This window comes from Dermacentor variabilis, chromosome 6, assembly GCF_050947875.1.
Source record: "Dermacentor variabilis isolate Ectoservices chromosome 6, ASM5094787v1, whole genome shotgun sequence".
Lineage (NCBI taxonomy): Eukaryota > Metazoa > Arthropoda > Arachnida > Ixodida > Ixodidae > Dermacentor > Dermacentor variabilis.
In genome coordinates, this window is record NC_134573.1 from 73,819,070 (window position 1) to 73,833,035 (window position 13,966).

Below are 13,966 nucleotides of genomic sequence, written 5' to 3' on the forward strand. Positions count from 1 at the left end.
CGGGCACTCAAAATGAAACCTCAACTACAGCGCCTGGCGTTTGCTACTACCACCGCCGTTTTGGAAACGACGCTCGTCACTGTCGGCGTCCCTGCGCTTGGCAGGGAAACAGGCCGGCCGACCTCTAACGGCGACGAGTGGTCCGGCCCAACACACAAGTCGCCTTTTCTACGTGACGGACAGAGTTACGGGACAACGATTCTTAGTCGACACAGGTGCTGACGTCAGCATTCTCCCCGCCCAGCGCTCCGACCGAAAAGCGACTCCTGTGTCGTTTTTGCAAGCCGTCAACGGCACCAGGATTCCAGTTTTCTCGTCACGCTCCGTCATGCTAAACCTTGGCCTTCGACGAGCATTCCGCTGGATCTTCCTGGTTGCAGACGTCCGTCATGCAGTGATTGGAGCAGACTTCTTGCATAACTACGGACTCCTTGTGGACATCCAACGACGCCGTCTCATCGACTCCGTGACCCAGCTATCCGTTCCCGGCGTCCCATCACCAGGCACATCGCCCATAGCGCCTATTTCTGCCATGTTGGACGAACCTTTCGCCGCGCTCCTACGCGAGTTTCCCACTTTGACGCGCCTGCCGGACTGGACGCAACCGGTACAACATGACGTGTGCCATCACATCGTCACCTCCGGCCCACCGGTCTACTTCCGACCCCGGCGATTGTCCCCGGAGAAACTCAAGATCGCTCGCGCGGAGTTCGAACACATGCTGCAACTTGGCATCATCCGCCCTTCCTCCAGTAACTGGGCATCACCACTTCACATGGTGCCTAAGAAGACGGGAGACTGGCGCCCATGCGGTGACTACCGGGCACTAAACAACGTCACCGTTCCTGATCGCTACCCTGTACCGAACATTCAGGACTTCACGGTAGCGTTGCACGGTGCGACGATCTTTTCTAAGATCGATCTCGTTCGCGCCTACCATCAACTACCGGTCGCTGAAGAAGACATTCCCAAGACCGCCATCACCACACCCTTCGGTCTTTTCGAATTTCTCCGCATGCCTTTCGGTTTACGAAACGCGGGCCAATCTTTTCAGCGTTTCATCGATTCCGTCACCCGAGGTTTGCCTTTCGTTTTTGCATACATTGACGACCTTCTCGTCGCAAGCTCTTCGGCAGAAGAACATCTTCACCACTTGCGGTTGTTGTTTTCACGCCTTGCCAGTAAAGGAATTGTCATCAACGCCGCCAAGAGTGAATTCGGTCAACCTGAACTCGAGTTCCTCGGTCATATCGTCGACGCTAACGGCATTCGACCACTGCCTTCCAAGATTCGCGTCATCGAAAACCTTCCCCGACCGACCACACTCACCAAGCTTCGCCAATTTCTCGGTTTCGTCAATTTCTACCGCCGATCCATTCCCGAGTGCGCACGACTTACGGCTCCGCTAGACGCCCTCCTGGTAAACAAACGCCAACAAGTGCTTCAGTGGACTGAAGAGGCCACCGACGCTTTCACAAGAGTCAAGTCTGCCCTCGCCGACGCCACGCTGCTTAGACACCCAAAGCCAGACGCACCCACTGCCATCATGACCGACGCTTCCAACAACGCCGTTGGTGCCGTTCTGCAGCAATTCATCGACAATGCGTGGCATCCACTTGCTTTTTTCTCCAAGAAACTGAAGCCTGCGCAGTCCCGCTACAGCGTGTTCGGCCGTGAATTACTCGCTGTTTACCTGGCTATCAAGCATTTTCGCCATTTCCTCGAAGGCCGTGCATTCACTGTCTTGACGGACCACAAGCCCCTTGTGCACGCAATGAATCGTTCGGCGTCCTGTTACTCGCCCCGCGAGGTTCGACACCTTTCCTACATTTCCGAGTTTGCAACAACGTTCCGCCACATCAAGGGCACCGACAACGTTCCAGCCGACGTCCTCAGTCGTGTCAATGTCGTTTCCACGTTGACATCGGAACCTTTCATCATCGAGGCCGACTTACTCGCCAGTCAACAGCGTGACGACACTGAACTTCGTACACTCCGGAATTCTTCAACGTCCCTGAAATTGGAAGACGTCGTTGTGACCCCAGATGGTACATCCGTCGTCTGCGACACTTCTAACGACACACCTAGACCATACATTCCGGCATCCCTTCGCAGACGTCTATTCGAAACCGTGCACAACCTGTCGCACCCTGGCATACGCGCGACACAGAAGCTCCTTTCCAGTCGTTTCGTTTGGCCTCGGCTAAACGCCCAAGTTCGCGACTGGGTTCGCTGCTGTTTGTCGTGTCAACGTTCGAAGATCCAGCGTCACCCCATTCCGCCTGCCAAGTCTTTTCTTCCACCGGATGCTCGTTTTGACACCATACACCCGGACCTCGTCGGCCCTCTCCCACCCTCGAAAGGCTACTGCTACATACTGACATGCATCGACCGTTATACACGGTGGCCAGAAGCTACTACTATATCTGACATCTCAGCGCCCACTGTTGCAGCAGCTTTCATGTCTACGTGGATCGCAAGGTTCGGCTGCCCATCCACAATAATCACAGATCGCGGTCGGCAGTTTGACTCAGCACTTTTCAACGAGCTACTCAAACTACTCGGAACGACACGTTTTCGCACAACTGCTTACCACCCTCAGTCCAATGGACTAGTTGAACGTTTTCACCGGCATCTCAAGGCCTCCCTTATGGCACATGAATCGCCGGAGAAGTGGGTCCTACATTTGCCCCTTGTCTTACTTGGCATCAGAGCCGCACTCAAGAGTGACCTAGGTTGCTCCTGTGCTCAGCTAGTCTACGGCACCCACCTACGCCTTCCGTGCGATTTCTTTGTCGCCACCCCCCAAACGCCTATGCCATCACCTGCCGACTACGTTGCCGAACTGCAAGCTTTCTTCAGCCAGATGCGCCCCGTGCCTACACGTTCACAAGAAGCAAGGTCCCCGTACGTTTCTCCCGCACTCAGCTCTGCTACCCACGTTTTCGTGCGTAACTGTGCCGTGCGGAAGCCTTTGCAACCACACTACTCCGGGCCATATTGTGTTCTAGAGCGTCGTCCGACGACGTTTGTTGTGAATGTCAACGGCCGATCAGACACAATTGCCCTGGAACGTCTCAAACCCGCCTACATAGAAGCACCCACGCCATCAGCTCCACCAGTATGCGACGCGACCCTGCTGCATCCTTCGCCGCCGCCAGTGCACGTGACACCCAAGACCAACGCCAAGACACGCCGCGTCACGTGGACTTTCCATCGTTCGTCGAACTTTCCTCCTCTCTAGGGGGGGAGCCCTCTGTAGCGGCAGCAGCATCGGCGTCGCACGAGGGATGACGTAGACGCTCGCGTCTACACGAGGCTCGAGCGGCTGGCGCTCCGGCACGGGCTAGCGTTCCGAAGGAGATTATTAAAAAGAATGATACGCTAAGAGACGGACTGTCGGTTCTTCCTCTCCTGCGAGAGCCCGAGACTTTAACGGTCTACGTGGTCGCTCGTCGCCACAACACTAAGAACAACAAAGGGGAAATTGCTTGTGTATAAAAATTGAAATAAAGAAGCGATAAATTAATGGAAATGAAAGCGGGTGGAAAAACAACTTGCCGCAGATGGGGAACGATCCCATTACCTTCGAATTTCGCGTGCGATGCTCTACCGAATGCGCTACCGTGGCGCCGTTTCCCCGTCCACATTCTTGGGTATTTATGTTTCCTTGTAGAACCCTGGGAGTGTTAGCCAGGGCCACCACTCACAGACCTTGGCGCTGGACGTCAAACATCCTTTCTGACGCAGGCGTCACGACAACGTGATCTTTTTGGGTGAAGACAACCGGTCAATAAACCCACACATGCTACCTGAAGGCATCACTGTTGCCAGATTCGAGACCATCATTATGTAATAAACGAGGAGAAAGGGGGCTAACCAAGAGGCCTGATTTTTATTAGTCAAATGATAAGAATCCAACAAACGCTGACACCAGCGACAACATAAGGGAAATGACTTGTGATTAATAAATGAAATAAAGAAACGACAAATTATTAGAAAAGAAAGCGGATGAAACAATACATTGCCGCAGGTGGGCAACGATCCCACCATCTTCGCACAAGTAATTTCCCTTATGTTGTCCTTGGTGACAGTGTTTGTTGGCTTCTAATGATTCGTCTTGAGTTGTTTCCCAAACACTTACGCACACCCTCGCTTCTTTCCCTAGCCCACTTCTTCGTCTTCTTTCATGCATCAAGCACAGACATCCTTTCAGTACTCAGTGCAATTACGTCAATTCACTGAAATAAGAAATCCGAGGACACATATGCACTTCCTATTAGTTGTGAATTCGAAGGCTTCAAAGTTCAACTGAACGCCGCTGAACGGTCTTTCGAGACATGAACTCCTGGCAGGCAAGCAAGCGCGCTGAGACTCTTGGAGCGTTTTTATTTAGCCTTACCAAGCCGCAGTTAAAACACATGCCAGAATTTGCGCGGACAAGAAGCGTGCGAATAACACAGACTTCTGAAAGCGATAGCGGCGATGTCCTCTCCCCTTACGTAACACTTGGTACACTACTGCGGGTGTTCCTTTATTCTGTGATGTGCTCTGTCGAGGCGCGCTCGTGCAGCGTCGTCGTAGCCTACGGGAATTTAGGTGCCATTTCGCTTGTACAAACGCCGGATGGTGGAGTTTTCGTTCAATGAGTCATTTGATGCGTTAGTATAAAAACAAGTCGGCACTGCCGAAGGATTTAGAAATATATCACAGCGCTCTGCTGTCAAACCTTTTGTCGACTTGAGAGCCACATATCCCTGCATTTAATGCGACTCGGCCCCAAGGCTTTATTCGCAGCAGATTGAGTACAAGCCTCGCACGGCGTCTAGGGAAAATCGGGAAATGGCTCCTCTCTGATGGAAAACTGAAGCCGCCAACAAAGATGAATATCACTTGAAAACACTGCGTCCCCCCTCTATGCAGCGTGCATGCATACCACCATGGCTGTGTAGCCATTATTCCGGCCATTACTATCTTTCTTACGGCGCCAGTGCAGCGACATCGAAGCACAGTGAAAAAAAAGCGTAACAAGCGCTTAAAATAACGTTGAAGAGAAAAACGAGGGTAAAGTGATATTATGAAGTGAAAGCTCTTTAGTAGAAGGTAGGGGTTTGCGCAGGCGTGCGTGTGACATTTAAGGTGCTGCTCTGCCTAGGAAGAAGCAAGAGTAATAAATGATTCCGTATGCGAAAAGAATTCCAAAATGGGTAAGTAAGGCTGACACTAAATACAGGTCAGACCATGGCGACAGATTTAGCCATGCATACATCAGGAATCGAACTTTGGCGAAAGCTTTCCCCTAATAACTGAGTCTGTAGTGTACAACACAACCTAAGGATAGAGTGAAAGTCGATGAAGACAGGCGCTATGCGACGAAGACAAGCGACCGTGTTCATCGGTTTTCACTCAGTTTTTGTTTTGTGTTGTGCGCTATAGATGCAGTAACGGAAAGCCAGTATGTCCAAATTTACGTTATTTAAGCTTTCTGCTCAATATTATTTTTAAGAGTAATTGAACAATGAGTACAACGCCCGTCATTGTTCTTAAGGGCAGGCTCGAGTACCTGAGCTGCCCTAACAAGACATCTACTTAGCGCTCAAGGCAGAACGTCTTATTGCGTTACATGGGACATTCAATATGTTTTCCACGGTGTCGAGGAGATAAAAAAACAGTTGCAATCTGTCCACTTATCACAGCATAGATCACAGTGCGTATTTCGCATCGCAATAGAGTCATCCATGAAAATGGGAGTTATGACTGAGAACTCTGTGCGAATTTAGAGAGCAGTTTGATTGGTCCAGACAAGAGGCATTTGGCACGGACGGCACCAAAATGTGGTACAACTCGGAAGGTGGCAGTGTCTGAGACGGAAGAGTTCGTGAAATAATCTGCGATATCTCAGCAGCAATTGTGGTAGCAATGTTTTCGATGCCCTACTCCAAGAGATACTTGGCACGAGTTCGCAAAATATGACCTATATAGTGAGTCAATGTACACAGAGCATGTCTGAGAGGAATTCAAAATGCTGCTGCAAAAGCAGTAAGCCGAAAGCCAGGTGTTCAGCTTCGGCTACTGTTCCTACGAAGGAAATTTCCAGACGGCCAAGCAATGTCAGCCCACAGTCGTCCCCTATTATCTGAAGTTTCCTTGTGGCTCGTAGGGGATAATTTCTGTAGTACTGATACATAGTAGGGTAGCATTCTTTCAGCGTCGCCTTGCTCAGAACCACCAATGATCGAGAGTTGCTTCCCCACTGCGGTCTGGTTAAGTATTCAAATACATGGCTCAAACACCCTTCTTTTCTAAACGACCTTGTGTTTTGTTTTCTTTCAGAATGCACATTGTGGGTGTCCGACGAAACTAAGGACTCAATTTCTCAAGAGTGTCTCCAGCAGTACGCCGACATCTGCGGAGAAAGCGTCTCTCTGTATGACAAAGAGATGTGCGCAAATGGCGAGCTACAATAAATTATTCTGCGACGGCCAGTTATTGCCAAACGTAGATGTTCTTACTAAATAATGAAAAGCAGCTTGCGCAGCATTCGTAAGACCTGCTAAACCTTCTCGAGGCACAGGATTGCAATGTACGAAAGCATTAAAGCAATAAAGGGACCACCTGCACAATAAAAGTTCTTACACCCAAAAGGGTGTAAATCGGGTAGTCGCAGAGACGACACCTTAAGCGTTTAAAATGTTCATCTTTTCAAATGAGTGCTTTTCTGCAAGCCCTACAAGGGTGTTTATGTGTGAAAAATTTAAGGTGTTGAGAAAACACCCCAACTAGAGGCTGCTACCTATACCCTTCGTTTATTTCACCTGATTTACCACCTACTGTGAAGTGTGCCAAGTTGAGTGCGTAGCCCTTGTACCAGGGGTGCCAAATGCCTCCAACGAAATTTTATAGTGGCACAATTTATAGATGAATGTGACCGATGGCATATTGCTCGCAGTCATCGGAATCTAAGTTTTTGAAATTGAATTATAGTCACATAATTATATATGTGTATGCATATATATACATATATATGCAAATATAAATACTGCAAGGAAGATGACGAACGTGCGCACAGAGTCAGCAGCATCGGAAGCATCAAGCGCGCAGCAGAGGCTCGAGCTCGAAAACTGCTCGGTGTATCCTAGGACAGGCGGTCGCTACGAGCCCCAATAAGCCTCCTTTATAAGTGGTGGAGCCGTGCGGGGTAACGTTCCATTCTACCGTCCTGGAACTCCATTCTCAGACGCTACCCTCCGTCATGTCGGATGCCGACCAGCAGACTCTTCCATCCATCGCCACCCACCCCTTGTGCTGGCACCGTTCGCCAGCGGGAGCCTCCTATCTTCAGCGGAACCGACGACAAGGACGTTGAAGAGTGGCTGTCGTCCTACGAACGGGTGAGCGTTCACAACAAATGGAATGACTCGGACAAACTAGCTCACGTATCTTATACCTCGCGGGCGTGGCCAGTCTCTGGTTCAGAAATCATGAGAATCCGAACGTGGTCGGTGTTCAAGACATCGATTACGGAAGTATTTGACCGACCCGCCGTCAGGAAACTCCGAGCCGAGCAGCGTTTGTGTACACGCGCACAGGACACGGGTAAGACATTCACCAGCTATATAGAAGACGTGCCAGATTTGTGCAGGCGCGTGAACGCTGCCATAACAGAAGCGGAAAAGATCAAGCACGTCGTGAAGGGAATCAATAATGACGCGTTCCAGATGCTTCTGGCCAAGGACCCGCGCACTGTTGGCGACGTCGTCAGCTTGTGCCAGAGCTATGATGAATTACGTAAGCAGCGAGCTCTGACAAGACGACATCCCACACCAAATGCGGCGCCACTCTGCAGCCTGACCACCGGCCCAGAACAAGCCTCCCTGATAACCCAAATCAAGGACTTCGTCCGCGAAGAAGTCGCACGACAGCTATCTCTGGTGTCCGTCACTCAGGAGTCTGCCAGCACTTTACCGTCTCATCTCCGTAACGTGATCCATGAAGAGGTCGCGGAAGCGCTGCCGGCTGTTCACCAGCAGGATGTCGTGACTACACCAGTCACGTATGGTACAGTTGCTGCAATGGCCCCTCGCGCTGTGCCCGTGCGTCGCTTCCAGCAGCCTGTGCACTGCCCTCCCCCTCCCAACCCCTGGACTACCACTGCCATCGCTAACCCGTGGCGTACGCCGGACAATCGCCCTATCTGCTTCGCATGTATGTGTCCCGGTCATGTCGCAAGGTTCTGCCGCCGCCGATCGCTGGCGTTCGATGACGATCACCGAGCGCCCTATGTGCCGCCTGATTCAAATGCGCCTTACGGACTCTTTGACCCATCACCAGCTCGCTCCCAGACTGATCGCCGTCCTCGCTTCGAACGCCTCCGATCACCCTCTCCACGTCGCCGATCGCTTTCCCCTATGCGTCGACGACCCGTCTCTAATGGAGGGAAACTAGACGGCGCAGTTCCTGAGGCAAGAACTGCGCAAGTGTCGACATGCCGAAGTCCTCCTCCTTTACCTGCCAATGTCATTGATGTGTTTATCGAAAATGTCGCCACAGTCGCCCTCGTCGATACCGGTGCCGCTATTTCAGTTTTGGATGCCAGGTTTTGCCGTTCGCTTCGTAAAGTGACGACGTCTTTGTCTGGATTGTCGCTTCGAACGGCGAGTGCTCAACCCATTTGCCCTACCGCTGCTTGTACTGCCCGTGTGACCATACAGGACATTTTGTACACGATTGAATTCATAGTTATTTCATCGTGCTCCCACGCCGTTATTCTAGGATGGGATTTTCTTACACGCCACAATGCCATCATCAATTGCGCTCGGGCTGAGATTGAACTTTTCCACCTTGGTGACCTGGCCTCCGTCGATGCTCGTCCTGCCACTAAAATTCTCGTGAAAGAAGACACCTGTATTCCCCCGTGCTTTTCAGCATTCGTACCAGTCTTCTGTAGTACCATATGCGACGGGACGGTCTTCATGCCCTCTCATCACTTTGTTACCAGAAAAGCGCTTCCTTTGCCCTTTGTAGCTCTTGACCTTGCCGCCGGTGTCAGCACGATGCCCATTTACAATCACCTTTCATCGCCGCTATCACTGCCGCGCCGCGAATGCCTTGGTTACGTCGAGTTGGTCGATTCAACACGAATTGTCTCCGTCCTCGACGAAGTGCCTTCTATTGCCGTCCATGAACTGAATGCCCTCTCCGTACCCGACTCAACATGGACTGGTATGTTCAGCCCATTCATCGCCGAAGATCTGGCATACTCGCAGCGATCTCAACTTCTCGCAGTCCTTCAGCAGTTCCGCCGTTCTTTCGACGTGACGTTGCGCAAACATCTCTTGGCCATGCATCGACGGTTGAGCATTACATCGACACTGGCTCTCACTCACTGCTGGGACAAAGACCATATCGCGTGTCCGCTACGGAACGTCGCGTCATTGCAGACCAGGTACGATGACATGCTCCGTCGAGGCGTCATTCAACCTTCCCAAAGCCCATGGGCCTCTCCCGTGGTCCTCGTCACAAAAAAGACGGCTCCAACCGCTTCTGTGTTGATTTTTGACGGTTGAACAAAATCACGCTGAAGGACGTCTACCCATTACCACGCGTCGATGATGCTCTGGACTGTCTGCAGGGAGCCGAGTTCTTTTCTTCGCTGGATTTGCGGTCAGGCTATTGGCAGGTTCCGATGGCAGAGGCCGATCGCCCAAAAACTGCCTTTGTTACACCAGACGGCTTGTATGAATTCACCGTCATGCCTTTCGGACTTTGCAACGCACCTGCTACGTTTGAAAGATGATGGATAATGTTCTGCGTGGCCTCAAATGGAAAATCTGTCTTTGCTATCTTGACGACATTGTGGTGTTCGCCCATGATTTCGCAACGCACCTGCTCCGCCTTCAGCACGTACTCACTTGCTTGACCAACGCGGGGTTGCAACTTAACCTGAAGTGTCGATTTGCTGTTCGTCAGCTCACAATTTTAGGCCATGTCGTGTCAAACGAGGGCATTCGCCAGGATCCCGAGAAACTACGTGCTGTTACTGCGTTCCCAAAACCTACCACTATGAAAGAGCTACGCAGTTTTATCGGCTGCTGCTCTTACTTCCGGCGATTCGGTCGAAATTTTGCGTCAATTGTATCGCCTCTCACGCAGCTCCTTACCGGCGCTAGAGATTTCTCATAATGATCTCTAGCGTGTGACGACGCCTTCAAAACCTTGCGCCGTCTTCTCACGACGCCACCCATTCTTCGCCATTTTCACCCTCAAGAGCCAACCGAAATCCATACCGATGCAAGCGGTGTAGGCCTTGGCGCTGTGTTGGCACAGCGTCAACCTGGCCACACAGAATACGTCGTCGCATACGCGAGTCGCACGTTAACCAAGGCGGAGACGAATTACAGCGTTACAGAAAAGGAGTGTTTGGCCATTGTGTGGGCGCTTGGGAAGTTTCGCCCACATTTATACGGCCGATCGTTTGACGTAGTGACCGACCACCACGCACTATGTTGGCTGTCGACGCTCAAAGATCCATCGGGCCGCCTTGCCCGCTGGGCATTGCGAATCCAAGAATATGACATCCGCGTGGTTTACCATTCCGGGCTAAAGCACTCCTATGCTGACGCGCTATCCCGATCGCCGCTTCCCCCGAAGGCCAGTGACGACTCCGCCTGCGAGTGTACATTATCCTCTCTGGACGTTGACACTATCGCTGCTGCACAGCGTAATGATCCCTGGACTGCATCTCTGCTAGACCTCTCGGATGCGTCGAAAGTTCCGGCGTCACGCACGCTTCGGTGCCAAGTTCCTCATTTTGCGATTCGCGACCAGCTACTATATCGACGCAACTATGCCCCAGAGGGACGCACCTGGTTACTCGTCATTCTGAGAATCTTGCGATCAGAGCTCTGCTCCTCATTCCATGTCGACCCTCAGTATGACCACGCGGGAGTCTTCAAGACCTACGAAAGACTTCGACACCGCTATTACTGGCACGGAAGGTACAATTTCGTTCGAAAGTTCGTCCGCTCTTGTCATGAGTGCCAACGCCGCAAAGCGCCCAACTCCGCCGGTGAACTCCAGCCTTTACAATGTCCATCCCGACTCTTTTATGGCGTGGGCATAGAGCTCTACGGGCCACTTCCGTTGACTCCTACCGGCATCAGGTGGACAATCGTTGCGGTAGACCACTTAACCCGTTATGCGGAGACTGCTGCTCTACCAAATGCTACAGCGCAGGAGCTCGCCAATTTCATACTTCGTCGTTTTCTCCTTCGTCACGGAGGTCCACGTGAACTTTTAAGCGACAGAGGCCGCGCCTTCTTATCTGAAGTCATCGAACGACTGCTTGCTGAATGCGCCATTATTCATCGTAAATGCACTGCTTATCACCCACAGACTAACGGCACCACGAAACGCTTTAATCGAACACTTGGTGACATGCTCGCCATGTATGTCTCACCTGATCACTCTAATTGGGACCTAGTTCTTCCGTTTGTCACCTACGTCTACAACACCGCGACTCAGGCCACTACCGGATTCTCACCCTTTTACCTTCTTTACCGCCGTCATCCTTCGCACACAATTGACACCAGTCTGCCCTACCGGCCGGACCCATCTGAATGCCGGCCGATCTCGGAAGCCGCCAGACACGCCGAGGAATGTCGCCAGCTGGCCCGCCGATTCACCTCGGAGGACCAGAACCGTCAAAAAGCTGTTCACGATCCCAGAACTCGACTCCCACTTTTCTCCCGGGCGCTCTCGTTTGGTTGTTAGTGCCACACCGCACGCCTGGGCTCGCTTCAAAACTCCTTCCGAAGTACGATGGGCCATACCGCGTTCTCGAGAGAACATCACCCGTCAATTACCTGGTTGAGCCGCTAACGCCGCCGTCCGACATGCGACGTCGTAACCGCGAAGTCGTTCACGTTCAGCGTCTCAAGCCGTATCACTATTCTACCACCCTTCCAGAAAACTAAGTCGCCAGGATGGCTCCTTTATTAACGCGGGGCCATTGTAAGGAAGATGACGAACGTGCGCACAGAGTCAGCAGCATCGGCAGCATCAAGCGCGCAGCAGAGGCTAGAGGTCGAAAACTGCTCGGTGCATCCTAGGACCGGCGGTCGCTACGAACCCGAATAAATCTCCTTTATAATACATTCAGAGCCATTCGACTCTGTGAAGGTGGATGACCAGCGGAACTGTAATAACTATAAAGAAAATAAAGCACCAAAACAATATTGCACAAGTATGCACTTTTTATGTTTACTTGTATTAACGTTTATCTCGTGACTTCAGTAATTAGTGCTTTATGGTCCCAATGATAGATAGCTATGGGCTCTGCGAAGACACTGGAGTTCTTAGCGAACATTGGGCCTAGGCACGACCGATGACGCGTCCTTGAGACGTTGGTCTTCGTGTACATTGATGGCCGCGTCTTCGCAGTAAAAACGCCAAAAAACACTTTCCGCTGGGACAAGACACATGACGTTAAAGTCACCCACAATGACGATGAATTTGGGGCCACCGGGAAGATCCACTTAAAGGTGCCTTTGATACATTCTTCGAGGTCCCTCTTTCACGTTCCGGGATGAGCGCATACGGTGGCGGCAACGACTGCACTAGATTCAACCACCGGAAACTACCATCGCCGGCAACACAGTCTACTCATTCCATTCAGGGCGAGGTGAAGTTACGCAACTCCATACGCACATAATCCGCCACAATCTTTATTCTCAGTCTCCAAGCAGCATGCGCGAGGAGCTTGACTTTGATCTGAGCCAGACGGCCAGTATGTGGCACACCGAATTTCACCCAAATGCGCACCGCATCGCGCGCGTCGCATTCCCTGTACTCCGCCTCTCAAAGTACACCGACGAGTCCGTCAAAGTAACACGAGTCCGTCTTTTACGTCAATGTTGACCCTGACCGTGTAGGGCTTGCCCAGAGCGAGCAGTAATCATCATCATCAGCCTGGTTACGCCCACTTCAAGGTAAAGGCCTTTGCCATACTTCTCCAACTACCCCGGCCATGCACTAATTGTGGCCATGTTGTGCCTGCGAACTACTTAATCTCATCCGCCCACCTAACTTTCTGCCGCCCTCTGCTACGCTTCCCGTTCCTTGGAATCCAGTCCGTAACTCTTAATGACCATCGGTTATCTTTCCTCCTCATTACGTGTCCTGCCCATGCCCCCCCCCCCATTTCTTTTTCTTGATTTCAACTAAGATATCATTAACTCGCGTTTGTTCCCTCACCCAATCTGCTCTTTTCTTATGCCTTAAAGTTGCACCTATAATTCTTCTTTCCAGAGCTCGTTGCGTCGTCCTCAATTTAAGTAGAACCCTTTTCGTAAGCCTCCAGGTTTCTGCCCCGTACGTGAGTACTGATAAGACACAGCTGTTATAAACTTTTCTCTTCAGGGATAATGGTTAACCTGCTGTTCATGATCTTAGAATGTGTGCTAAACACACCCCAGCCCATTCTTATTCTTCTGATTATTTCAGTCACATGATCTGGATCCGCCGTTACTACGTGTCCTGAAGGTTGTATTCCCTTACCACTTCCAGTGCCCCACTTCCTATCGTAAACTGCTATTCTCTTCCGAGACTGTTAAACATTACTTTAGTTTTACGCAGATTAATTTTTAGACCTTTAGACTTGCTTCCGTTCCCTCCTCAGGTCCAGGCTAATTCGAGTTCTTACCATCCTATGGTCACTGCAGCGCACCTTGCTGAGCACGTCCGCATCTTGTATGATGCCAGGGTTAGCGCAGAGTATGAAGTCTATTTGATTTCTAGTCTCGCCGTTCGGACTCCTCCACGTCCACTTCCGGCTATCCCGCTTGCGGAAGAAGGTATTAATTATCCGCATATTATTCTGTTCCGCAAACTCTACTAATAACTCTCCCTGCTATTCCTAGTGCCTATGCCATATTCTCCGACTGCCTTGTCTCCAGCCTGCTTCTTG

The 13,966-nt window shown here is 51.3% G+C and overlaps 1 protein-coding gene across 1 annotated transcript in view; it reads left to right on the top strand.

Annotated features, from left to right (window-relative positions):
- Window positions 1-6,549, top strand: part of LOC142584219 (uncharacterized) — a 35,465-nt gene extending 28,916 nt beyond the window's left edge. The window contains exon 5 of the mRNA XM_075694377.1: window positions 6,334-6,549. Coding sequence (XP_075550492.1) covers window positions 6,334-6,467 — 134 coding nt within the window. The 3' untranslated portion in view covers window positions 6,468-6,549. The remainder of the gene's footprint in view (window positions 1-6,333) is intronic.
- The last annotated feature ends 7,417 nt before the right edge of the window (window positions 6,550-13,966 follow it).